This window comes from Dasypus novemcinctus, chromosome 6 (assembly GCF_030445035.2).
Source record: "Dasypus novemcinctus isolate mDasNov1 chromosome 6, mDasNov1.1.hap2, whole genome shotgun sequence".
In the NCBI taxonomy this organism is placed as follows: domain Eukaryota; kingdom Metazoa; phylum Chordata; class Mammalia; order Cingulata; family Dasypodidae; genus Dasypus; species Dasypus novemcinctus.
Genome location: NC_080678.1, coordinates 82063439 through 82088828, shown reverse-complemented (window position 1 = coordinate 82088828; position 25390 = coordinate 82063439). Strand labels below are relative to the sequence as shown.

At 38.1% G+C, this 25390-nt stretch overlaps 1 protein-coding gene across 2 annotated transcripts in view; it reads left to right on the top strand.

The window, feature by feature from the left end:
• P4HA1 (prolyl 4-hydroxylase subunit alpha 1) overlaps positions 1–25134 on the top strand; it is a 113358-nt gene extending 88224 nt beyond the window's left edge. For both annotated transcript variants that reach the window (XM_058299004.1, XM_058299005.1), the window contains exons 12-15: positions 14817–14882; positions 17434–17502; positions 22325–22421; positions 24117–25134. In XM_058299004.1, coding sequence (XP_058154987.1) covers positions 14817–14882; positions 17434–17502; positions 22325–22421; positions 24117–24187 — 303 coding nt within the window. In that variant the 3' untranslated portion in view covers positions 24188–25134. The remainder of the gene's footprint in view (positions 1–14816; positions 14883–17433; positions 17503–22324; positions 22422–24116) is intronic.
• The last annotated feature ends 256 nt before the right edge of the window (positions 25135–25390 follow it).

The following is a 25390-nucleotide window of genomic DNA, read 5'->3' as shown; positions in this document are numbered from 1 at the left end:
AAATTGTAAAATAAATAGAAAAATAGTTTGAAAGAAACTACGAATTTTAAAAGTGCAAGGTCAGATTAGATTTAATATTATCATTTATAAAAAATAGGTAGCATAGCAATAAGCCTTTATAAAATTAAATAATAATTCAAATACAACAGCAATTATAACACAATCTAATTTTTATATTATAGCTCTAATTATTGGACATAATAATCTCTAAGAATGAAATAAATTATGAATTTAGTTATTTAATCTCCATTTAGGTCATAATTCTTTCTAGATAATCAAATTCTTACGTGGGAATTCTTCACATCTTATTGGAATAAATTACAGCAGATAACAGTTTGCCAACTCATAATTTTATGAGGTAAAAAGCTCAAAATCTTTTTCTTTTTCTTTTTTTTAAAGATTTATTTATTTATTTAATTTCCCCCCCTCCCCTGGTTGTCTGTTCTTGGTGTCTATTTGCTGCGTCTTGTTTCTTTGTCCGCTTCTGTTGTCGTCAGCAGCTCGGGAAGTGTGGGCGGCGCCATTCCTGGGCAGGCTGCTCTTTCTTTTCACGCTGGGCGGCTTTCCTCACGGGCGCACTCCTTGCGCGTGGGTCTCCCCCACGCGGGGGACACCCTTGCGTGGCACGGCACTCCTTGCGCGCATCAGCACTACGCATGGCCAGCTCCACACGGGTCAAGGAGGCCCGGGGTTTGAACCGCGGACCTCCCATATGGTAGACGGACGCCCTAACCATTGGGCCAAAGTCCGTTTCCCTCAAAATCTTTTTCAAGATTAGTCATGCAGAATCATTATTGATCCAGAGGTTATTTTAACTAAAGAGTATGAATAAGAAAGAATTAAAGAAAAATGTAGTGTCCAAAAATAAATCTCTTCTCCAACCTTCCTCAATTAAAAGTAAGTGTTTATTTTGTGTGGAAAAAAAATTACAGAATACTGATCACAGGAACAATTTGTCAGTTGCACTGAATAATGATTGTTCATATACTATAATGTTATTTTGCCTTTATCTTGTCTACTCCAGCTCTTTTTTGGTTACTGTTTCAGTGGAATACCTTTCTCCAATCTTCACTTTTAACCTGTTTGTATCCTTACATCTGAGGTGGGTCTCTTGTTATACAACATATAGATGGGTCATATTTTTCTATCAGTCTGTGTCTTTTGATTGGGGATTTCAATCCATTAACATTCAGTGTTACCACTGTAAAGGCTGTTGGAATTTTTATTAGTATTGCATTGAATCTATAAATCAGTTTGGGTTGGATTGACATCTTCATAATGTTTAGTTTTCCAAACTATGAACATGGAATGTCTTTCCATTTGTTTAGGTCTCCATTGATTTCTTTTAGCAGTTTTATATAGGTTGCATATAGGTTATGTACTTCTTTGGTTAAATTGATTCCAAGGTATTTGAGTCTTTTTATTGCTATTGTAAATAGAATTTTTCCCGGATTTCCCCCTTAGATCATTCAATACTAGTGTACAGAAACATCATTGATTTTTGCATGATCTTGTATCCTTCCACTTTGCTGAAATTGATTATTAGCTTAAGTAGCTTTGCTGTAGACATTTCAGAATTTTCTAAATATAGGATCATATCATCTGCAAAGAGTTTTATTTCCTTTTCCTATTTGGATGCCTTTTATTTTTTTCTTGTCTAATTGCTCTAGCTAGAACTTGTAGCACAATGTGGAATAACAATGGTGACAGTGGGCATCCTCGTCTTGTTCCTGATCGTAGAGTGAAAGATTTCAATCTTTTTCCATTGAGTATGATGTTAACTGTGGGTTTTTCATATATGCCCTTTATCATATTGAGGAATTTTCTTCCTATTCCTATCTTTCGAAGAGTTTTTATCAAGAAAGGATGATGGATTTTGTCGAATGCATTTTTTGTATTGATCGAGATGATCATGTGTTTTTTTCCCCTTTAATTTGTTAGTGTGTATTACATTAATTGATTTCCTTATGTTGTACCACACTTGCATGCCAGCAATAAATTCCAGTTGGCCGTTGTGTATAATTCTTTTGATATGCTGTTGGAATTTATTTGCAAATGGTTTTGTTGATAATTTTTACATCTATGTTCATTAGATTGGTCTGTAATTTTCCTTTTATGTATTGTTCTGTATCTGCCTTTGGTATTAGGGTGATATTGGCTTCATAAATGTGTTGGGTAATTTTCCCTCCGTTTCAGTTTTTTTGAGGCATTTAAACAGGATTATTGTTAATTCTTCTCAAAATGCTTGGTAGAATTCACCTGTGAAGCTGTCTTGCCCTGGACTTTTCTTTTCTGGGAGATTTTTGATGACTGAGTCAATCTCTTTAAATGTGACTGGTTTGTTAATTTCCTGTATTTATTGTAGTGTCAGTGTAGGTTGTGCACTTGTAGGATTTTGTCCATTTCATCCAGGTTGTCTAGTTTATTGGCATACTGTTTCTCATAATATCCTCTTATGATCTTTTTTATTTCTGTGGAATCAGTTGTAACTTCCCCCTTTTTATTCCTGCTTTTATTTGTTTGCGTCTTCTCTTTTTCTTTGTTAATCTAGGTAGGGGTTTGTTAATATTATTGATCTTCTCAAAGAACCAGCTTTTGGTTTTGTTGATTTTCTTTGTTGTTGTTTTTTGGTTTTTGTTGTTGTTGTTCTCAATGTCATTTATTTCTGCTCTTATCTTTATTATTTCTTTCCTTTTGCTTACTTTGTGAATGGTTTCCTGTTCTATTATAGTTTCTCCAGTTGTTCAACTAGGTCTTTGATTTCAGCTCTTCTTTTTTTAATATAGATGTTTAAGGCTATAAATTTCCCCCTCAGCACTACTTTCACTGTATCCCATAAGTTTTGATATGTTGTGTTCTCATTTTCATTCCTCTCCATAGTTTTACTAATTTCATTTACAATTTCTTCTTTGACCCACTGAATGTTTAGGAGTATGTTGTTCAGACTGCACACATTTGTGAATTTTCCTCTTTCCCATCTATTATTGATTTCCAGTTTCATTCCATTATGATCTGAGAAGGTGCTTTGTATAATTTCATCTTTTATGTTTTTATTGAGAGCTGCATTGTGCCCTAAATGTAGTCTATCCTAAAGAAAGAATAATGGACACTTGAAAAGAACGTATACCCACTGATTTGGGATGCAACATTCTCTATATGTCTGTTAGGTCTAGCTTGTTTATCATATTGTTCAAGTTCTCTGTTTCCTTGTTGATCTTCTGTGTAGTTGGTCTATCTAATGATTTGAGCGTTGTGTAGAAGTCTCCAACTATTATTGTATAGAATATCTCTTTCTCCCTTCAGTTTTGCCAGAGTTTGCCACATGTATTCTCAGACACCCTAGTTTGGTGCATAGATACTTTATGACTGTATTTCTTCCTGGTGAATTGTCCTATTTATTAATATAAAATGGCCTTCTGTATCTCTTGTAACTTTTTTGCATTTAAAGTCTGTTTTGTCTGCTATTATTTTAGCCACCTTTCCTCTTTTTTGGTTGCTGTTTGCATGATTGTCTTTTTCCAGCCTTTCACTTTCAGCTGGTTTGTATCCCCGAGTCTTTGAGTCTCTTTTAAGCAGCATATGGATGGCTCATGGTTTTTTATCCATTCTGTCAGCTTGTATCTTTAGACTGGGGAGTTGTCCATTCACATTCAATGATATTAATGTAAATGCATTGTTTACTTCCACTGTTTTATTCTTTGGTTTTCTTGTGTCATATCTTATTTTCACCTGTCTTTTCACGCTTTGGTTATCCTCTTTTGGTTATCCTTTCTGCTATTCTTGCCTTCTGCACTCTCTTCCAAGCATCTCTCTCCTGTCTTCTTCTTTTGGGCTCCCCTTCCCCCCCCCCCCTTCTTTTTTAGTAACTTTTAGGTTTTTTTTTGTTTTTTGTTTTGGTGAATGTTCTAAATTCACCGTATTTGAAGGACAATTTTGCCAGATAAAGAATTCTTGGTGGGGAAGCAGACCTGGCCCAGTGGTTAGGGTGTCCGTCTACCACATGGGAGGTCTGCGGTTCAAACCCCGGGCCTCCTTGACCCTTGTGGAGCTGGCCCATACGCAATGCTGATGTGTGCAAGGAGTGCCGTGCCATGCAGGGGTGTCCCCCGCGTAGGGGAGCCCCACGCGCAAGGAGCGCACCCCATAAGGAGAGCCGCCCAGCACAAAAGTGCAGCCTGCCCAAGAATGGCGCCACACACACGGAGAGCTGACACAAGAAGATCACGCAACAAAAAGAAACACAGATTCCTGTGCCACTGACAACAACAGAAGTGGACAAAGAAGAACATGCAGCAAATAGACACAGAGAACAGACAACTGGGGGGGGGGGAGAGAAATAAATAAATAAATCTTAAAAAAAAAAAAAAAAAGAATTCTTGGCTGGCAATTTTTCCTTTTCTGTATCCTAATCTGTATTAGTCCACCAAAGGGGTGCTGCTGTAAAGTACCAGAAATCTGTTGGCTTTTATAAAGGGCATTTATTTGGGGTAGAAGATTAAAGTTACAAGGCCCTAAATAGTCCAAACTCAAGGTACTTTCTCACCAAATGTCTCTGAAGCAAGGTGGCTGCCAATATCTGTGAGGATTCAGCTTTCCTCTTTTGGCTATGTGGGCCCAGCTTCTTTTGATCTCAGCTGTTGGCTAGAGGACTTCTTTCTTTCTGGGTTTAGCTTTGTTCTTGTCACAAGGTCAGCTATAAACTACCAGGTGAATGGCTCATCTCTTCCTGGGGCCCCAGGATCAAAGCCGACAGATTCTCTTCTCTTCCATGTCTGTGGCACTCTCTCTATTCCTCTGTGTCCTTCTGTGTGAGTGTCCATTTATATAGCCCACCAAGGGGATGGGGTCTCAACCCTGCACACACTAATGACATGGTCAAATCAAAACCCTAATCTTGATTTAATCAAGTAAACTTAAAAGCCTTTGAATTTAAATCAGTCAAAGGGGGGTGGCATTCTTGGCCCAGTGGTTAGGGCATCCATCTACCACATGGGAGGTCCGGAGTTCAAACCCTGGGCCTCCTTGACCCGTGTAGAGCTGGCCCATGCGCAGTGCTGATGCGTGCAAGGAGTGCCTTGCCACGCAGGGGTGTCCCCTGTGTAGGGGAGCCCCACGAGCAAGGAGTGCACCCCATAAGGAGAGCCTCCCAGCACAAAAGAAAGTGCAGCCTGCCCAGGAATGGCACCGCACACATGAAGAGCTGACACAAGATGACAAACAAAAAGAAACACAGATTCCCATGCCGCGGACAAAGAAGATGCAGCAAATAGACACAGAGAACAGACAACAGGTGGGGGGAGGGGAGAGAAATAAATAAATCTTTAAAAAAAAAATTTAAATCCGTCAAAGGTTATCATGCCCAGAGGAACAAACCAGTTTACAAACATAATCTATGTCTCTTTTTGGTATTCATAAATAATGTCAAACTGCCACAGTATCATACCACTATCTTCTTGCCTCTATTGTTTCTGATGAGAATCTGCACTAAGTTTTACTGTGTGCCCTTGCTGTCAGAATTTTCACTTTATCTTTAATGTTTGACATTCAGAATAGTATGTGTCTTGGAATAGGTCTTTTCAGATTTATTGTTTGGGGTATGCTGTGCTTCTTGGAAATGTAGGTTTATTTCTTTCATGAGAGTTGGAAATTTTTAGCCATTATTTTCTTAAATACTCTTTCTGCTCCTTTACCTTTCTCTTCTCCTTCTGGAACTTCTATGATGCATATATTGTTATGATTTGTGTTATCAGTCACCTCCTTGAGCCCCTGTTTAATATTTTCCATTCTTTTCTCTCTCTGTTCTTCTTCCTCTTCAATTTCAGCTGTCTTCTGTGTTACTTATTCATTCTTCTCACTTTGAGTCTGCTGTTGTATGCCTCTAATGTGTTTTTTTAATTTCTTTGCCCTTCCCCACTCCCCCCCCCCCAGATGTCTCCTCTCTGTGTCTATTTGCTGTGTGTTTTTCTGTGTCCACTTGTATTCTTGTCAGCAGCACCAGGAATCTGTGTCTCTTTTTGTTGCGTCATCTTGTTGTGTCAGCTCTCCGAGTGTGTGGCTCTCCTGGGCAGGCTGCACTTTTTTTTGCGCTGGGCAGCTCTCCTTACGGGGCGTACTCCTTGCGCAGGGGACACCCCTGCATGGCACAGCACGCCATGCATGCATCAGCACTGTGCTTGGGCCAGCTCATCACACAGGTCAGGAGCCCCTAGGTTTGAACCCTAGACCTACCTTGTTGTAAGCGGATGCTCTATCCATTGACCCAAATCAACTTCCCTATAATGTGTTTTTAATCTCACCTATTGTGTGTTTCATTCCCATGAGCTGTTATTTTTCTGTTCAGGTTTTCCAAATTCTTTTTAGTGCTTGCTCAGTGTCTTCTTAATGTCCTCTATCTCTTTAGACATATTGTCTTTCAACTGTATAATTTGAATTTGGAAATTTGTGTGAATCTCTAATTAGTTGTCTTTCTCTTCTTGGGCTTTGATATATTCCTTTGCTTGGGCCATTTCTTCCATTTTCTTAGTATGGCTGCTTATTTTTTGCTGATTATGATGGTGAGTTTACTCTGATGCTCAATTTTTCTGTCTTTTGTAGTAATTTTTTTGTTGGTAGAATGTGTTATTGCCGTTCTTTGATTCTTGGTTCAACCTATTCTAGTTCTTTAGAATTGCCCCCTGTTAGTTGCTCAAATCTTGCCCTGGGACCCATAATGGGTTGCAGATTTGCTTCCAAGGGCCTCAGGGAGGGGGCTATGAAGGCCAGAAAAAGCCTCTCTTATTAACTTTTCATTTCCTCACAAGTACCTCCTTGGTGTGCCGGCAGATGGCATTCTCTGCCTGGCCTCTCAGTTCAAAATCTGGTTGACGTGTGTAGTCTGCTACAACACATACTGGATCAGTGTGACAGAGTATCCTGCCTGGAAGCTAAGAGCCTTGCAAATCAAACTTTCTCAGAAACAGTTTTCCAACCTTTGCTGGCAGCCCCCTCTCTTTTCCCAGGAAGGAAATAATTCCACTCCCCTCTGTGTCCTCAGTAACAAGTCAGTCAGTAGGGAGGGTGATTGAGAGGGTTGGATCTCTTTAGTCCCATGCTGGCTCCTGGGGCAAACAATGGCAAAATCTCACACAGCCTGGAGGTATTTGTAGGACACAGCAGACCAAATTTGTGGGCCAAAAACTGAATCAGTCTTAAGCTGCATCCCTTTCTCTCCTTTCCTGGGGAGGTGGATCCCTGCAGCCCTCTCTGTCTGTAGCCACCAGCCCAGTGCTGGAGAATTCAAAGCTCTCTGCTTGTAGGGTAGGGGGTAGACTCTGTTGGCTTTAGCTGTAGTTTCTTCTACTCATGGTCTGAACTGTCAAGGTCCTTTTCCTTTGCCCCTTCTCTTCTGGGCTGTGTCCAGCTTTTGCCTGGTGTCCTAAACCCTAGTACTTGTTTTTTTTCCCCAGGCCATTTCTGCCCATCTTCTAGCTATTTTTCTGGGAGAGGAAAGAATCCAATGTCTTTCTAATGTACCATCTTGTACTGTTTGGTAGTACTCCTTCTTAGAAACAAACTCATCCTCCCGGGAGAGAAGCATCTTCATTCTAGTGCCTCAGGAATCTTAAATAAGTTCAGCTAAATATGACTCACTTAAAAAAATTTACCAATTGGTAATAAGATATCAGTGGTGAGACTGAAGGAATCAACAGATTTAGATACTCCTAGGATTTTAGATATTGGAATTATCAGATAAAAAATACCCAGTAAATATAAAAAATGAAATAGAAGTGATTAAGAAACTAAGTGATTCAGCCTACACAAATAGACACTTTAGGTAGAAAAAAATAATTGTAGAAATTTAAAATTCAGTGGATGAGTTAAAAAACAGATTTCAAACAGCTAAAGCAACTTAATAAATTTGAAGATAGATCTGAAGAAATTACAAGAATGCTTTTTTTCATTAATTTATTGAAATATATCACCCACACATATATATATAAACAATAAGTGTATAGAAATAATTTTTGAACTTACAAAACAAACACATATAACATCATACAGGACTCTCATAACTCACCTTACCACCAACACCCTCACATTGTTGTTAAGCCTTTTTAATTAATGATTAAAGAGCACTGTCAAAATATTACTACTAGCCAACGTATTTTCCCCAACCCTCCCTATTATTATTATTTTTGTGTCATTTATATCTGAACATACATGAACAGTTAAGCAAAGAGTAAAAGTTGTGAACTTACAAAGCAAACATGCATAACATCTTACTGGGGTCCCATACATCAACCCTCCACCAACACCTTGCATTGTTGTGAGATATTTGTTACAAATTATTAAAGAATATTATCAAAATCTTACTACTAATTATAGTCCTTATCTTAACATTTGGTGTATTTTACCCCCAACACTCCTTATTATTATTATTATTATTTTTTTTTTAAAGATTTATTTATTTATTTAATTCCCCCCCCTCTCCTGGTTGTCTGTTCTTGGTGTCTATTTGCTGCGTCTTGTTCTTTGTCCGCTTCTGTTGTCGTCAGCGGCACGGGAAGTGTGGGTGGCGCCATTCCTGGGCAGGCTGCTCTTTCTTTTCACGCTGGGCGGCTTTCCTCACGGGCGCACTCCTTGAGCGTGGGGCTCCCCCACGCAGGGGACACCTTTGCGTGGCACGGCACTCCTTGCGCACATCAGCACTGCGCATGGCCAGCTCCACACGGGTCAAGGAGGCCCGGGGTTTGAACCGCGGACCTCCCATGTGGTAGACGGACGCCCTAACCACTGGGCCAAAGTCCGTTTCCTCCTTATTATTTTTTAAACATTTTTTGACAGAAGTTGTAAACTTATAAAACAATCATGCACATATGCAGGATTCCCAAGCAACACCCCTCTATCACTACACCATACACCATACTGTGGTGGAACATTTGTTACAGTTAAGATAATATCATCTGATTGTTACCTTGTCCATAGTATACATTTGGCTCACATTTTCCATACTGCCTCATTATCAACACAGTACATTTTTGGCATAGATGCAAGAATATTATTACTGCTAACCACAGTCCATAGGTCATTCCAGTTGTATTTTTCCCATGTGTTCCCACCACCCTTCAGTAGTGATGTACATTTGCTCTAGCTCACAAAGGACACTCTTGCATCTGTACCATCAACCGCAATTCTGACCCACCTCTTGGTTTACTGTGCTATTCAGTTCCTAGATTATTCTCTAGCATTCTGTCAGTTGGCATTTACATCCCTAGACTACCATTTTCAGCCACATCCCTCTTTATAAACTAGCTATTACTATTTTTACCATCCAGTCTATACATTTCCACACTTTTACAGTAAAGTTAATTAATTTCTACATACATTAAACATCAGTAGTCCATCTCAGTCCTTCTCTTATCTCCATTAAGAATCTACCACCTACCACCAGGTCTTGAAGATATTTTCCCACAATTTTTTTCTAGAATTTTTATGGTTCTTGCTTTTATTTTTAGGTTTTTGATCCATTTTGAGTTAATTTTTGGATTAAGTGTGAGATAGGGGTCCTCTTTCCTTCTTTTGGCTATAGATATCCTGTTCTTTCAGCACCATTTTGCTGAATGAACTGTTCTGCCTGAGCTGTGTGTGTTTGACAGGCTAGTCAAAAATCACATGACCGTACATGTGAGAGTCTGTTTCTGAGCCATCAATTTGGTTCCATTGGTCTATGTATCTGTCTTTATGCCAGTACCATGCTGTTTTTACCACTATAGCATGGTTTTATGATTTAAAGTCCAGAGATGAGGGTTTCTTTTCCTATTATGGTATTTCTGGCTATTTAGGACCCCTTATCCTTCCAAATAAATTTGCTAATTGTGTTTTCAATTCTTTTTTTTTAAATGCTGGTGGAATTTTTATCAGGGTTGCATTGAATATGTATATCAATTTGCGTAGAATTGACATCTTAATGATATTAGTCTTCCAATCCATGAGCATGGAATGTTCTTCCAGTTATTTAGGACTTTTTTGATTTCTTTTAATATTGGGTTGCAGTTTTCTGACTATAAGTGCTTTACATCATTGGTTAAGTTTATTCCTGACTACTTGAGTTTTATCTGTCATTTTATTTTCACAACTCTTTTGATACTTTTAGTTATTTTCATTGATAACAATCTTCATTTCTCAGGCTCTAGCACACCCTTCAATATTTCCTGAAAATCTGGTCTCTTGCTTAGAAATTCTCTCAGTTTCTGTTTTTCTGTGAATATTCTAATTTCACCCTCATTTTTGAAAGACAGTCTTGCTGGATATAAAATTCTTGACTGAAAGTTTTTTTCTCATAGTATCTTAAATATAGCAGACCACTGTCTTCTTTCCTCCATGGTTTCTGGTGAGAAATCAGCACTTTATCTTATTGGGTATCCCTTATATATTATGCATTGCTTTTCTCTAGCTGTTCTCAGAATTCTCTCTTTGTCTTTGGCATTTGACATTCTGATGAGTATGTGTATTGGAGTTGGTCTATTGAGATATTTTCGGATGGGAGTACATTGTGCTTCTTGGACATGGATATCTATGTCTTTCAATAGGGTTGGGAAATTTTCTACCATTATTTCTTTAAATATTCCTTCTGCCCCTTTTCCCTTCTCTTCTCCTTCTGGGATACCCATCACAAGTATGTGATGTCTTTTACTGGCATTTAGTTCCCTGAGACCTTGTTCAATTTTTTCCATTCTTTTCTTCATCTGGTCTTTTGTATGTTCACTTTCAGTGGCCATTTCTTCAAACTCACCAATCCTTTCTTCTGCCTTCTCAAATATGCTATTATATGATTCCAGTGTATTTTTAATTTCCTTTATTGTACCTTTCATTCCCATAAGATCTGCTGTTTTTTTGTGTGTGCTTTCAAATCTTTGTGCTCATCCAGTGTCTTCTTAATATCCTTTATCTTTTTAGCCATCTCATTGAATTTATTAAGGAGATTTGTTTGAACATCTATGATTAGTTGTTTCAAGTCCTTTATGTCATCTGGAGGCTTATCTTGTTCCTTTAACTGGGCCATAGCTTCCTGTTTCTTGGTGTGGATTATTATTTTTTGTTGGTGTCTTGGCATCTGGATTACAGGAGTATTTATTCTGGGTGCAGTTTTTCTCTTTAGTTTAGGGTTCCTGCCCTTTCTCCCTTGCTGGTTGTGCAGTAGGAGTCAAGGTTGTAATTGGTGCTGTAAACTGTAGAGGCTCAAGCTGCCCTCACTGTACCAGTAACCAGTGAAGCTTCTCCCAACTTTCTCCTTTGACAGGGGTAGGGACAGAGTCATAGCTGTGTGGAATAATCAAAGCCATGCAGGCCTAGACTGTAATTGCCCAGAGCAACTGATGAAACTTCACTCCCCTTTCTTCCCTGCCTGGGGCATGGATGGAGCTGCAGATGTGGGCAGCAGTCTATACATTGCAGGTCCAAGATGACTGTAGTTGCTCCAGTGGACTTTTAATTATTCAGTTTGTGCCAGCCAAAGGTACCCTCAGTTACCTGGATAGACTGATGCTGAGCTAGCCAGCCTCTTCCCTGCCAGAGGTGGGACTGAAGCCTACGCTTGGGCTGTGGGCTGATCCAGGTGAAAGAAACCAGTTCCTACCATCACTGTGATTTTGATCACCTCAGGCTGGGGGTAGAGTCAAAATGGCGGCCACCGGCCTTTTTCCGACTTGGACGAATTCACACCCCAGCTGTTCCTAAGGTTATTCCTTAGCCATCCTAGTCAGTGGCTGAAATCGGCAGCCAACTCTCTCCTTCTCCCCTGTTTTTGGGAAATGGAGCTTCCAATTCTGGTCACAGAACAGCTCCTGGGGTGGCCTGTGCCGCCAGAGTAGGACAATCACTGGCCTCCACAATTTCCTGGAGAGGCTGGCGCAGGTCCCTGCAGCCTCCTCCCAGTGGAGGTGGCACTGGGTCGTAGGCTAGAACTGCAGTCTGACCTGGATGGAAATAAGCCGGTCCCCACCAGCACGGGGATTCTCAGGCCGCCCCGCTTCCCCTTGTGCCAGGTGTGGAGTTAAGATGGTGGTTCCCTCTTTCTGACTTGGACAGGCTCAAACTTTAGCTGTTCTCAGGGTTATACTGTAGCTCGCTGAATTTTACTCATCATTAGCTGAAGTTGGTGTCCGTCTCTTCCTCCCCCTTTTTTTGGGAAGTGGAGCTTTTAATTCCAGCCCAGGAATAGCTCCCAAGGCAGCTTGTGCCTCTGGTGGAGGATGGGCACTGGCCTCCGGGGCATGGAGCACTTTACTTAGGAGTCTTCTCTGCAGATGAGCAGCCTCCTTCCATTCCTCCAAGGATGTTGCAGGATGCTCTTCTGGCCCCCTGATGCCCCAAAACAGGTGCTTCAGCTAGCTCCGGAGAGTTCTGGGTGTTCACTAACTGCCCTGTAGCAGGAGCTGACTCCAGGAGCTCCTTACTCTGCCACCATCTTGCTGTCAACCCCACAAGAATGCATTTTAAGAGATAGGAATAGAAAAATATAAAAGATGTTAATGAGACTAGAAAGAATAGACAATATGTAATATTCTTTATTATAGAATATGGAAGTCTAGAATTAGTATTCCTGAGGATTGTAAAAACTTGCTCTTCCCCAAGTATTCTTGTTTAAGACAAAAAAACATTGGCCCATTTTTACTTCTTTAACACATTTAGGTATGTTTTGGTATTGCCAAATCTTAATTAAAGCTTCCCCATAATTACATAGAATTCTAAGGAATTGTGCCAGTATTTCAATAAACTTCTTGACCTATTGCCATTTTTTAAAAAGTATAGATTTTGGGGTAAAGAAAACATAGTCTGTTTTGCATTAGAGTCCTTTTTTGACTTAATCCCCAAATCTCAGGATATTTTTCTGTGTAGGCCAGCAAAAAATATATTATTTAGTTTGATTTCCTTCTATTTTTATTTTTATCTATTTTTTAAAGATTTATTTATTTCTCTCCCCTTCCCCCACACCCCGGTTGTCTGTTCTCTGCGTCTATCCGCTGTGTCTTCTTTGTCCGCTTCTGCTGTTGTCAGCAGCACGGGAATCTGTGTTTCTTTCTGTTGCGTCATCTTGCTGTGTCAACTCTCTGTGTGGGCGGTGCCACTCCTAGGCAGGCTGCACTCTCTTTCGCGCTGGGCGGCTCTCCCCACAGGGCGCACTCCGTGCGCGTGGGGCTCCCCTACGCAGGGGACACCCCTGTGTGGCAGGGCACTCCTTGCGTGCATCAGCACTGCGCATGGGCCAGCTCCACACGGGTCAAGGAGGCCCGGGGTTTGAACTGCAGACCTCCCATGTGGTAGACGGACGCCCTAACCACTGGGCCAAGTCCACCGCCATCCTTCTATCTTTAGTTATTGAAAAATATCTGAGGATCTTAGAAAGACTGTACAGTTCAAACCTGGCATTATTATAATTAAATTGTATTTTTTAAAATTCATATTTTGAAATAATTATAGGGTCACAGAAGTTACAGAGAAATGTACAGGAGGGTCCCATGTACTCTTTCACCAGCCTCTCCCAGTGTTGACATCTTACATAACTACAGTATGTTATCAAAACCAGTAAATTGATATTGGTACAATCCACACAGTTTATTCAGATTTCACCAGTTATATTTGCACTTTTGTATCTGTGTAGCTGTATATAGTTTTATCACATGTATAGCTTTGTGTAACTACCTTTACAATTAAGATATATAACTGTATTGTCATTACAAGGCTTCTTCACAGTACTGCTTTATAGCTACACACATCCTCTTGTCCCCCTTCCCTAACTGCTGGTAACCACTAATCTGTACTTCTGTTATTTCATAAATGTTATATAAATGGAAGCTTAGAGTATGCATCTCTTTGAGATGGTCTTTTTCACTCAGCATAGTTCCCTTGAGGTTCATCCAAGTTCTTCCGTGTATCAATAGTGTGTTCCTTTTTATTGCTGAAATAGTAGTCTTTGGTATGGAATACTTTAATGAATGAGTTTAACCACTCATTCACTAAAGGCTATTTGAGTGATTTCAGTTTTTGGTTAATGCAAATAAGGATGCTTTGAACATTTGTGTAAAACTTTCTGTGTGAAAAATGTTTCCATTTTTCTAGGACAATTGCCAAGAGACTATATTATATTCTCTCGCTTGCCCAGATAGTTCCTCCCCATCCCGATAGTTCCCTGTCTGTCTGCTCATTTTCTGCCCATTGTGTCTGCTTCTTGCCTGCTCATCTTCTTTAGGAAGCACTGGAAACTGAACCTGGGCCTTCCATGTGGGGAGTGGGCGCCCAACTACTTGAGCCACATCCGCTCCCTGTTTTAATTTAGATTTAAGTTTTACGGCTCTGAATTCTTTACCCAGTTTAAATTGCTTATTGTCCAAAAGAAAGATAATCATAATAGTAGTAAACATTGGAATGGGTCATGAGTTCAAAGTAAATCTCAAGATAGATTTTTTTTACCCACAGAGAATAAAATAGGCTTCATGAATGTAGCTAAGAAGAGGCTCTTATGTCTTGATTTTTGGGGGGAGCTATAATTGTAGATGTTGATTTTTTTAATAGTCCACAGATAGTAGATATTGGCTCTTTTTGTTTAGGTTCAACAAAATTTTTGACCCCCAATGTTCCTGTCAGATGTATTCAGTGAGCAAGCTGAAGCAACAATCTGCCAGTATTTGAGTGCCTGATGTATATAATGCAAGAGACATTATAAGGGAAGCTTTTTGGGTTTTTGGCATACCATTCTGTGTGTTACTGAAGTTCGGTTACTACTAGAGTATTTGCATTAAGGAATTTCACACCATTGAATTGTCTATTTTTATTTACAGAAAGATGAACCAGATGCTTTCAAAGAGCTGGGAACTGGAAATAGAATTGCTACATGGCTATTTTATGTAAGTTATGGGTAGAAGTTTCATTCTAAGTTGGGATTTATGACATGACTCATTTACTTTGGGTTCAGATAAACTTCTGCTTAGCTTTATCCTTCTTTCAAGTTTTTACAACTGAGTGAAGGGAGTTAAGAATTTTTTGCTTTGCAACTTTTTCAGATTATAATATAGATGTTCATTATAGAAATTTTTAGGAAAAAAAACAAAATTAAAATTACTGATAGTCCTATTGGGAGATAATTGTTAATATTTTAGAGTTTGGACTGTTATCTATGTGTGTATAGATAATCTCTATGAATTTCTGTGTAAATACATTATTTCAGTAAACTTTTATTGAGTTATAGCATGCATCAGAAAAATGCATAATCTTCAGTGTACAGCTTGGTAAATTTTCACAATGTAAACATGCTTGGTGTAATCATAATGCACTTCAAGAAACACCAAATTACAGTGTCCCACAAGGGTAACCACTTTCACATTGTTTATCAAAGTTTTAAAACTATATAGAAAAATCATCATAAGAGAACAAGGCAAAACTGCATGGCATTTGTATGACCTACCTTTAGAAGTCACATTTGTCACTTCTCTACTCTGTTAATTGTGGCAGTTACAAAGTTTTGCCCAGGTTCAAAAGGATGGGATGTTGAGATTCCTCTCAAGTGGTAGGGCCTGTGTCACACTGTAAGAACAACATGTAGGACACTATACATTGGGACATACTAGATTTGGAGAATATAACTTCCCAAATGTATTATCCTTAACTTAAAAAGGTATCTTTTATATCTGGACTTGATTTTGCTTGTTTCATTGCTCTTCTCATCCTTACCCCTATTCCCCATTTGAATTATATGAAACCCTGCATTTCTTTTGTTACCTATTTAATCTCAGTCTCTACTTATCACTGTGTATCTCTTTACTCTGTTTTTCTCTTTCCTTCCTTCTTTCCCTGTTTGTCTTTTTCCTTATTTCTCCCATTTTCCTTGCCCTCTTTCTATATTCCATCCTCCCTCTATCAAACCCACTTTCTCACCCTTCTGCCTTCCCTCACTATTTCCATCACTCTCATAACTCCCATCTTATTTCTAAAAGGATTTTGGTACTTAACAAAAATCCATATAAGATAAAATAAATTAAAAACAAGGGAGAAATACCACAAAGGGAAAACTAGGAGAGAAAATTGTACAGAATACAAAATTCATGCTGTGAAATTTTGGGTACTTTCTGGAGGTGAACTCTGCATAGAAGTTGTACCAATTCATATCCTACCTCTGGTGTGATACTTTGTCAAATACTTTTGTCAGACTTTTTGATCTTCATATCTTTTACCTATCAGATTGGTGGTAATTCTGGGTTTATTTTGCTTTTCTCTTATTAGAGAGGTTGAGTACATTTTCATATGTTTAAGACTCATTAGTATTTCCTTTTCTGTATTTTTATTTCTCCATGAAATTTTTTTCTTTATGGATATTGATGCTGTATTATTTGTTTAAAATCCATCTGTGTTAGAGTATTTGTTCCCACTTAATGCACACCCTTCCTCTTTTCCTAATATAGTTATATAGTATTTTGATTAGATCAATATTCATGGTTTTTCCATTATTTAAGTATATTCACAGACGGGGCACATAGTATCTGGTAATAACTTTCTTTTCTGCATATCTATTTTATTAAAGTTAGTTTTTCATTAAGATTATATCTTTTCTCATAATAATATATCCTTCCTTAGAAATTATTTTTACTTTTAAACTATATCTGATATTAAAACAAACTGTTTTCTTTGGTACCAATCATATTTTCTGGGAAGTCTTCTTGTTTTCAGTGTTTATAAGTCACTTGTTTTAGATGTTTCTCTTGGATATAACTATAGTTGGGTTTTGCTTTGTGATACATTCTGAATATTTCTATACATTCTACTTAATGTTCCTTTTAAAAAAGTCTTCACTATATTATCTGCATTTTTTTTGCCTTGTTTTCTGTTAATTTGGAAGATTTGTGTTTTTATTCTAGGTTATCTTTATGACTATAACTTTATATAATCTTAATCTTCTAATTTTTAGTGCAAATTGATTCTTTACCATGAGAAATGGCAAAATTGATTTTGGTTTAGTATTTTTCTCTTGGTGTTCTATTTTATTTAAATTAATTTCTTTAAATAACTATGTATTGAATACATACTTTTCTTGAGGTACTATTCTAGGTAGTAAACATTCAGCAATGATTAAAACAATAAAAATTCCTGCCCTCATAGATTCTATCAAGAAAATATATTTTTACCTCTGACTATAAAAGAAGTACCTATCCCAAATTATGTCCTCATCTCCCTCCTGACTTTATCTTCCCATTGCATTTCATTATAGTTGTTCACTTGTGTTTGTAAACCTGAACAGCATATTGTTTTGTTTTTTTAAAAACTGAGAAGCATACACAAACCCAGCTATGTAAGTAAAAGTCCAGGTATTTTCATAAAACAGTATACAGTACCAACTCCTTCTCACAATGGTATATATTTTACTTTATTCTACTAGTACTTCTGATAATACCCTCTGTCTTATAGATGAGTGATGTGTCAGCAGGAGGAGCCACTGTTTTTCCTGAAGTAGGAGCTAGTGTTTGGCCCAAAAAGGTAAACCTGATTTGTTTTTATTTTTTCCTCTCTTTATTTTTTTTTTAAATGTTACTTTAAAATAATATGAGGTCTCCATATGTCCCCCACCCCCCTCACCCCACTCCTCCCACATCAACAACCTCTTTCATCATCATGGGACATTCATTGCATTTGGTGAATATATTTTGGAGCACTGCTGCACCACATGGATAATGGTTTACATTGTAGTTTACACTCTCCCCCTGTCCACCCAGTGGGCCATGGCAGAACATAGTGTCCAGCATCTGTCCCTGTAGTACCACCCAGGACAACTCCAAGTCCTGAAAATGCCCCCACACATATCTCTTCTTCCCTCTCCTACCCTCAGCAGCTACCATGGCCACTTTCTCCACATCAGTGCTACAGTTTCTTCCATTACTAATCACAATAGTTCCATAGCAGAATATCAGTAAGTCCACTCTAATCCATACTCTATTCTTCCATCCTGTGGACCCTGGGATGGTTATGTCCACTCCACCTCTATATTGAGAGGGGGCTTAGATTCCACATGGATGATGGATGCAATTCTCCTGCTTGCAGTTGTAGGCACTCTTGGCTCCCTAGTGTGGTAGTTGACCTTCTTCACCTCCCTGTTAGCTGGCCAGGGTAAGTCCAATAAACCGGAGGGTAGGAGTTGCAAGTCTGTTGAGGCTCAGGGCCTGACTGTCACGTGGACAATCCAGAGATTCAGGTCTCCTGAGTACACACCAACCCCAGGACCAACCACAGGTCTGGTAAAAGTAACAGAAGAAGCATGTGTTAGAAAGGTCACATCTGAGTCCAACTCCATCATACTCAGGAACACAAACTCCAAAGTAAGGCTAACTAACATGGCACTGAACTCCAGAGCCATCTGCCATGACCATAGAACCTGTGGGTCTCTGTGGCCCTCAGGAGAACCAGTACCTGGGCTTGTATCTACTTTGGCTGCCTCTGGGACCCTGCTGAGGCGTGCATAAGCATGGCCCCTCTGATGACCTCCCGACTCTTTTTTGGAGACTTGTAGCCATATAAACTCATTTGTCCTTTCCATTTTCCCCTTTTATTCAAGTACAAAAAGCAGTTTTTAACACCTGATATTACATCTAGGCTGAGATACTCTGCTGGTCTGAGTTGACCCTTTTATTCAAGGTCTTTTTCTAGTTACATAATCAACTGTTACTTGGTAGTAATCCCTTGGCACCAGGGAGGCTTATCCCTGGGGATCATGTCCCATGCTGGGGGGAAGGTAATGCACTTACACGCTGAGTTTGGCCTAGAGAGTGGCCACATTTGAGCAACATGGAGGCTCTCAGGAGGTAACTTTCAGGCACCCTGCAGCTCAGGATGGTCCAACGATGAGCACTTGATACTAATGACTATGCTTGTAAGCCTGTGTGCCTGAAACATGATTTGTTGTTTTTATATTTTTGGTCTCTTATTTTTCCCCGAAGAAGAGATGCATCTGTATTTTATGATCTAATTAATTAATTACTTTTTCCAAAAAGTAATATACGTTAAGGACTATATTATCTCTAGGTCAATTTTTGAGAGCTTTCATAGCACAATTTACCATGAGTACCTAAAAGTAATGAACAACCAGAGATTAGTCCTTAAAAATTTCCATTCACTGCAAAAAAGCAACTAAATACAAAAATAGGCAGTAATGGAAGAATTGAAGGACCAAAAAAAGGCATAAACATACAAAAAACAGAGCAAAATGGCAAAGTGCTGCATTAGAAGCAGTTATTTTAGATGTAAATGTAAAACTGTCAAAAGGCAGATTAGAAGACCAGATAAAAAAGCATGGCCCAACTTTATGCTGTTTACAAGAGATTCATCTTAAATTCAAAGACAAGTAGGTTGAAAGTGAAAAGGTGGAAAAAAATTTTTATTCAAGTAGTACCAGAAGAAAGTGAGAGTGGCTATAGTCTCAGACAAAATAGCCTTGGCTGCTCTTCTGTGCTGCCAATTTCTGTGCTTCCACACGGCCTGAGTATGTTGAACACCATCTCTCTAACTCCAAGTAAAACATGCTGATGCATGTCCATATCACACAGAGTGCTGGTGGCTGGTAGGCAACTCGCTGGAATCCCACATACTTCTGCTACCACAAGTGTGCAAGATTAAGTATTCCCTGTAAAAGTCTCTGCTGATAAAAGGACAAATTACACTTGCTTAGAATACTGGAGGATTATAGAGGCTGGAAGAGAACTTCACTAATGCTGAATCAAGGAGAAATAAGGGAAGCAGATGTGGCTCAAGCAATTGGGCTCCCATCTACCATATGGAGGGGTCCTGGGTTCAGTTCCCGGGGCCTCCAAGTGAAGCAAGGTGTCCTGTGCAGTGCAGAGAGTTAGCACAACAAGATGACGACAACAGAAAAGACACAGGAGAGACAGTGAGAGACACAACAAACCAGGGAGCTAAGGTGGTACAAGCAATTGAGTGCTTCTCTCCCATGTCGGAAGGTCCTGAGATCGGTTCCTAGTGCCTCCTAAAGAGAAGACAAGTAGACACAGAAGAACGTGCAGCAAATGGACACAGAGAACAGACAGCGAGTGTAAATAAATCTTTTTTTTTTAAAGCAGGAACTTGAATAGATATTTGCACACCGATATTCATAGCAGCATTATTCACAAGTGCCAAAGGATAGAAATAACCCAAGTGTTAATCAACTGATAACTAGATAAATAAAATGTTGTATATACATACAATGGCATCTTATCCAGCACTAAAAAGGAATGAAGTTCTGATTCGTGTGACAGCACAGTTGAACCTTGAAGATGTTATCCTGAATGAAATAAATGAGACAGAAAGGACAAATATTGCACAAACCTAACCAGTATGAAATAATTAAAATAAGTAAAGTCAGAGTTAGAATTTAGAATCTAAGTTACCAGGGACTAGGTTGGGGGTACGAATAGAGGAATTAATGCATATTTTGTTTAGAATTTCTATTTGGGTTGATTGTAAAGTTTTGGAAATAGCACAACATTGTGAATATAATTACCAGCAATGAATTATATATGTGAATGTGATAAAAAGTGGAAATTTTAGATTATATGTATGTTCTTAGAATAAAAATTAAAAGATAGAACTGTCAACCTAGTGAATCCTATTGTAATGATGGATTATAATTAATAGTAAAGTTATAGAAATGTTCTTTCATGAATTGTAACAAATGCACCACGCTAAAAAATTTAAATAAATAAATTAAAAGAAACTAACATTGGCCTCGGGGAGAAATGAACAAATAAAAATATCCCAGAGACATATGAAAAAGTGTATTAATTGAAACAATCTTTTTGAAGAAATTAATAGGAAATACATAAAATTTAGAAAAGACTCAGAATTAACAATTAAAGAATGATATAGTCACAGACTAATAGAAGTAATGAGCATTGTATTCTTCTAAAATGCAATGCTCCAAATAATTATTTTGATTATAATATATAACATGAATGTAAAAAATTATTGTTGTAAAATAAAGCATTAAATGTTCAAAATTTTAAAAATATATAGACTAAGTAAAAAACTGTTCTAGTGGACAAAGAAAGGCACCAAATATTAATAATAGGATCAATTCACCAACAACATATAACAATTACAAACATACATGCACCTCACAGCAGAGCTCCAAAATGTATTGAGCAAACATTGACAGATTTGAAGGGAGAAAGAGTTCTGCATTAATAGGAGATAGGGAAGCAGATTTGGCCCAATGGATAGGGTGTCTGCCTACCTCATGGGAGGTCCAAGGTTCAAACCCAAGGCCTCCTGACCCTTGTGATGAGCTGGCCCACGTGCAGTGCTGATGCGCACAAGGAGTGCTGTGCCACGCAGGGGTGTCCCCCGCATAGGGGACCCCATGTGCAACGAGTGTGCCCCATAAGGAGAGCTGCCCAGCACGAAAAAAGTGCAGCCTGCCCAGGAACGGTGCCATACACACACACAGCTGCGGCAGCAAGATGACGCAACAAAACGAGACACAGATTCCGGGTGCCGCTGACAAGAATACAAGCGGACACAGAAGAACACACAGCGAATGGACACCGAGAGCAGACAGCTGGGGGGGGGTGGCGAGGAGGGGGGAGAGAAAAAAGAATAGGAAATAGAACATCTACACAGAGAATCAATAAGGAAATAGAGGATTTGAAAAATACTATCAATATAAACCAACTAGACCCAACAGGCACATACAGAACATTTCATTCAACAGCAGAGTACATATTCTTCTCAAGTGCACACACAATATTCTCTAGGATAGGTCCTATGTTAGATCACAATACAAGGCTTAATACATTTAAAAGATTGATATCATACAAAGTATCTTATTGGACCATAATGGAATGAAGCTAGAAATCAATGATGGGGAGATCTGAAAAATTCATAAATATATGGAAATTAATGCATTCTTTTATACAACCAATGGGTCAAAGAAGATATCACAAGGAAATTAGAAATATCTTGAGATGAATGAAAACAAGAATATAACATACTGCAAGTTATAGGATGCAGTAAAATTTCCATTCCTAAAACAAACTCCTTATGGCATTTGCCCCTTCATCTTGATATTGTAAGATATGTTAGCTTTGTTTTGACAGATACCTTAATTTTTAAAGCAGGTTTGTGGTATTAACTTTTCCATTTGATCATGAAAAATGTTTGGTGTGATATAATCACATTTTCAGAATTCTAACAGGAAGATATGATACTGCCATAGAAGGGGTCCTTCAGCTGGAATAGAATAAGAATGAAGTAATACATTAAGTGAGAAGCTGACATTTTATTTGAGAATAATTTTTCTTGTTCTCCATAGGGAACTGCTGTTTTCTGGTATAATCTATTTGCCAGTGGAGAAGGAGATTATAGTACACGGCATGCGGCCTGTCCAGTACTAGTTGGAAACAAATGGGGTAAATATTCCTTACATTCTTTGACTAGAATTTATTTTTGTTCCATATTTTGAAAATTATAATTAACATTTTAAAATAAAAACAACCCCACAGATTTGGCCTAATATGACTTTATAACACAATATGCAAAAAATAAATAAATGAAAACACAGTAAGGGATTCAACCAAGGAAGTTCCTGATTGTAATGTAAATTTGCATTCAACAGATCAGAATTTTGATAACAGATTTTATTTAATTTCTGCTTGTTAGTCCATGAAACATTGAGTCACAATTGAATAAGGTAACATCTTCCCTCAAATGGTTCATAATGTGCTTGAGACATGCTAATGGATAAATTAGACTACAGTGTATGTATAATTCAAAGATAGAGAATGGTGACTCCTAAAGCCTTCTTAGAAACCTAAAATTTAAATTTGGTCCTGAAGATTGAGTGGTAGTTTTCCAGGCATGTTAGGCACCAGGGCCAGAATTAGGGTGAGGCTAGTGAGACCCTAGGGCACAAAATTTAAGGAGCCCTAACTCTTAGGATCATGTGAGTCAGGGTTGGCCCATTAAAAAAAGTTGAGACAAGTGAAATTAGTGTTAACAGTGTATTTCATTTAACCCAAATATATCAATTTCACAATGTAGCACTAGCCACATTGTAAGTGATCTGTAGCCACGTGTCTAATGGCTATTTTATTGGACATGGCAAGCTTAAGGGGTGGGGACTGATTATTAGGATTTTTAAAATCTCCTCTGATAATTATATTTGAGAACCACTACAGTAGAGTGAGGGAAGGCTATTCAGGGAGAGATGAGTTTAGAAAGCTGTTTTCCATTGTCTGGATGGGCAATGATGAAAACTTAGACTAAAAGCAAAAGGATTAGAGAGTAAAGAATAGTTTTGATTCACAAAATGGAAATTGACTGGGTTTGATGAATAAAATTACATGCAGAGATTGAGAAAGGTAGAAGAGGGGTTGGTTATATTTTGTGTATGTTGATGTTATTGATTGAGTTCTATGATACAGGAAATGAAGTCGAAAATCGGTAATTAGTTCCTTTTGGGATGCTTTTTTTGTTTTTTCTGTTTTAAAAGGAGGTACAGGAGATTGAACGTGGCCTCATACATGGGAAGCAGGCTCTCAACCACTGAGCTACATCCACTCCCTAATGAGAGTTGGTTTTTTTTGTTTGTTTTTAGAAGATACTGGGGATCAAACCCAGGACCTTGAATGTGGGAGGGAGATGGTCAACCACTTGCTACATCTGCTCCCCAAGATGCCTTTTTAAAAAACTATCTTAGAACCAAGGAAACTCAATGAACACACATAATAATGGTGATTGATCTAGAGTTGTTCCTTTAGAGTGAAGACTTTTTGTTCATTTTTACAATGTCTTTATTTTGGAGGTTGTGCTTTGAAAACAGGTAAAATGATGTTCTGTCATTACCTGGATCTTCATAACATTTGTGTCTCATTTCAAGCCTCACATTGAATAATGGAAACTTTAGGAAATGCATGTACACAGACTTTTAAGCACTTCTTTTTTTACATATATTCTTTATTTCCAATATTTACTGAAGTTTTTGAAAGACTGCCTAAGTAGTATCTGCCTTTGTCTGGTTTTGGTCTTGAATTTTTAGCCTTGTTGAAACTTTTCTAAATACTAACAAGATAGAGAGGAAATTAATTTTTTTTTTTCCCTCACAGTATCCAATAAATGGCTCCATGAGCGTGGACAAGAATTTCGAAGACCATGCACCTTGTCAGAATTGGAATGACAAACAGGCTTCCGTTTCTCTCCCCTTGTTTTACTCTAATGTGTCTGATACACATATTTCCCAGTCTTAACTTTCAAGAGTTTACAATTGACTAACACTCCATGATCAATTCAGCCATGAACCTCATCCCATGTTTCATCTGTGGACAATCATTAACTTTGTGGGTTGGTTTTTTTTTTCTTTTAACAGTAATTCTAAATCCTTACATTTTACATGTAAAACCTTAAGATTCAGTGGGTATCACAGAGGACGAAACAATTCAGGGTTAAAAATGAGGAGTTTTTATTGTTATATTTTAAAGAACTTTTTGGTTAAATGAAAGATACAGTTTTTAAGCATCCAATTTTAATATTTCATTACATCTCAGTTTGTGGGTGATAGGCTATGAATGGGCCAAGTGATTCAGAAACAGATGACTTGCAGTATGTTTCTGGGTATTATCTTTACCTAATCTTACTTTCTGTTTATTTTCTGAATCTGCCTGAAGACTATTAATAAACAAGGACTCTTAATTCCTGGGCTCCATATGATGCTTGGCCCTCTATACACTAAGATGATTTTCTTCTCCAAGCCTTTTTTACCAATCCCTCTCTTCTGTCATGGCTCCTCTGTGGTGAATTAAATCTGTTTTCAGTTAAAACAATTAGATTTTTTTAAAAAAAATGAATACAATGTCCTGTATAACAACATTGGGGCTTCTTAACTAAAATATTCATAACTTAGTCTGTTTCTTTTTATTTTTCATTTTATGACGATGATTTTTTTCCCATACAATTTGCTCTTTTCCTTAGTGCTAACACCTTGCCTCTTGCTCTTGCTGCAGCAGGGTGGTGACATTAGCATTCTTATTAAATATTGTGCCTTAGGAGTCTGGAGATTTTAAAATGTACAAATCCTTTCAATGATGAAAGAATTGATAAAAAGGGGAAAAAACTTTTTTCTAAAAAGCCAAAATGTTTGTTTTTCAATTCTGAAGTGTGTTGTGACAATGACCTATTTATGATCATAAATCTTTTTAAAAAAATGTTTCTGCTTTCTGTGTAGTGTTTTCATGTTTGAATCTTGAGTGTATACTATAGCAATAACAGATTATTTCTAATTTGTTATTTCTTTATACATAGGACATAGCCTTTGTTCTTTTTATACTTCTTTTTACTTACAAATTACAATGTTTACAAAATAGACATTGTTACATTGGAATGA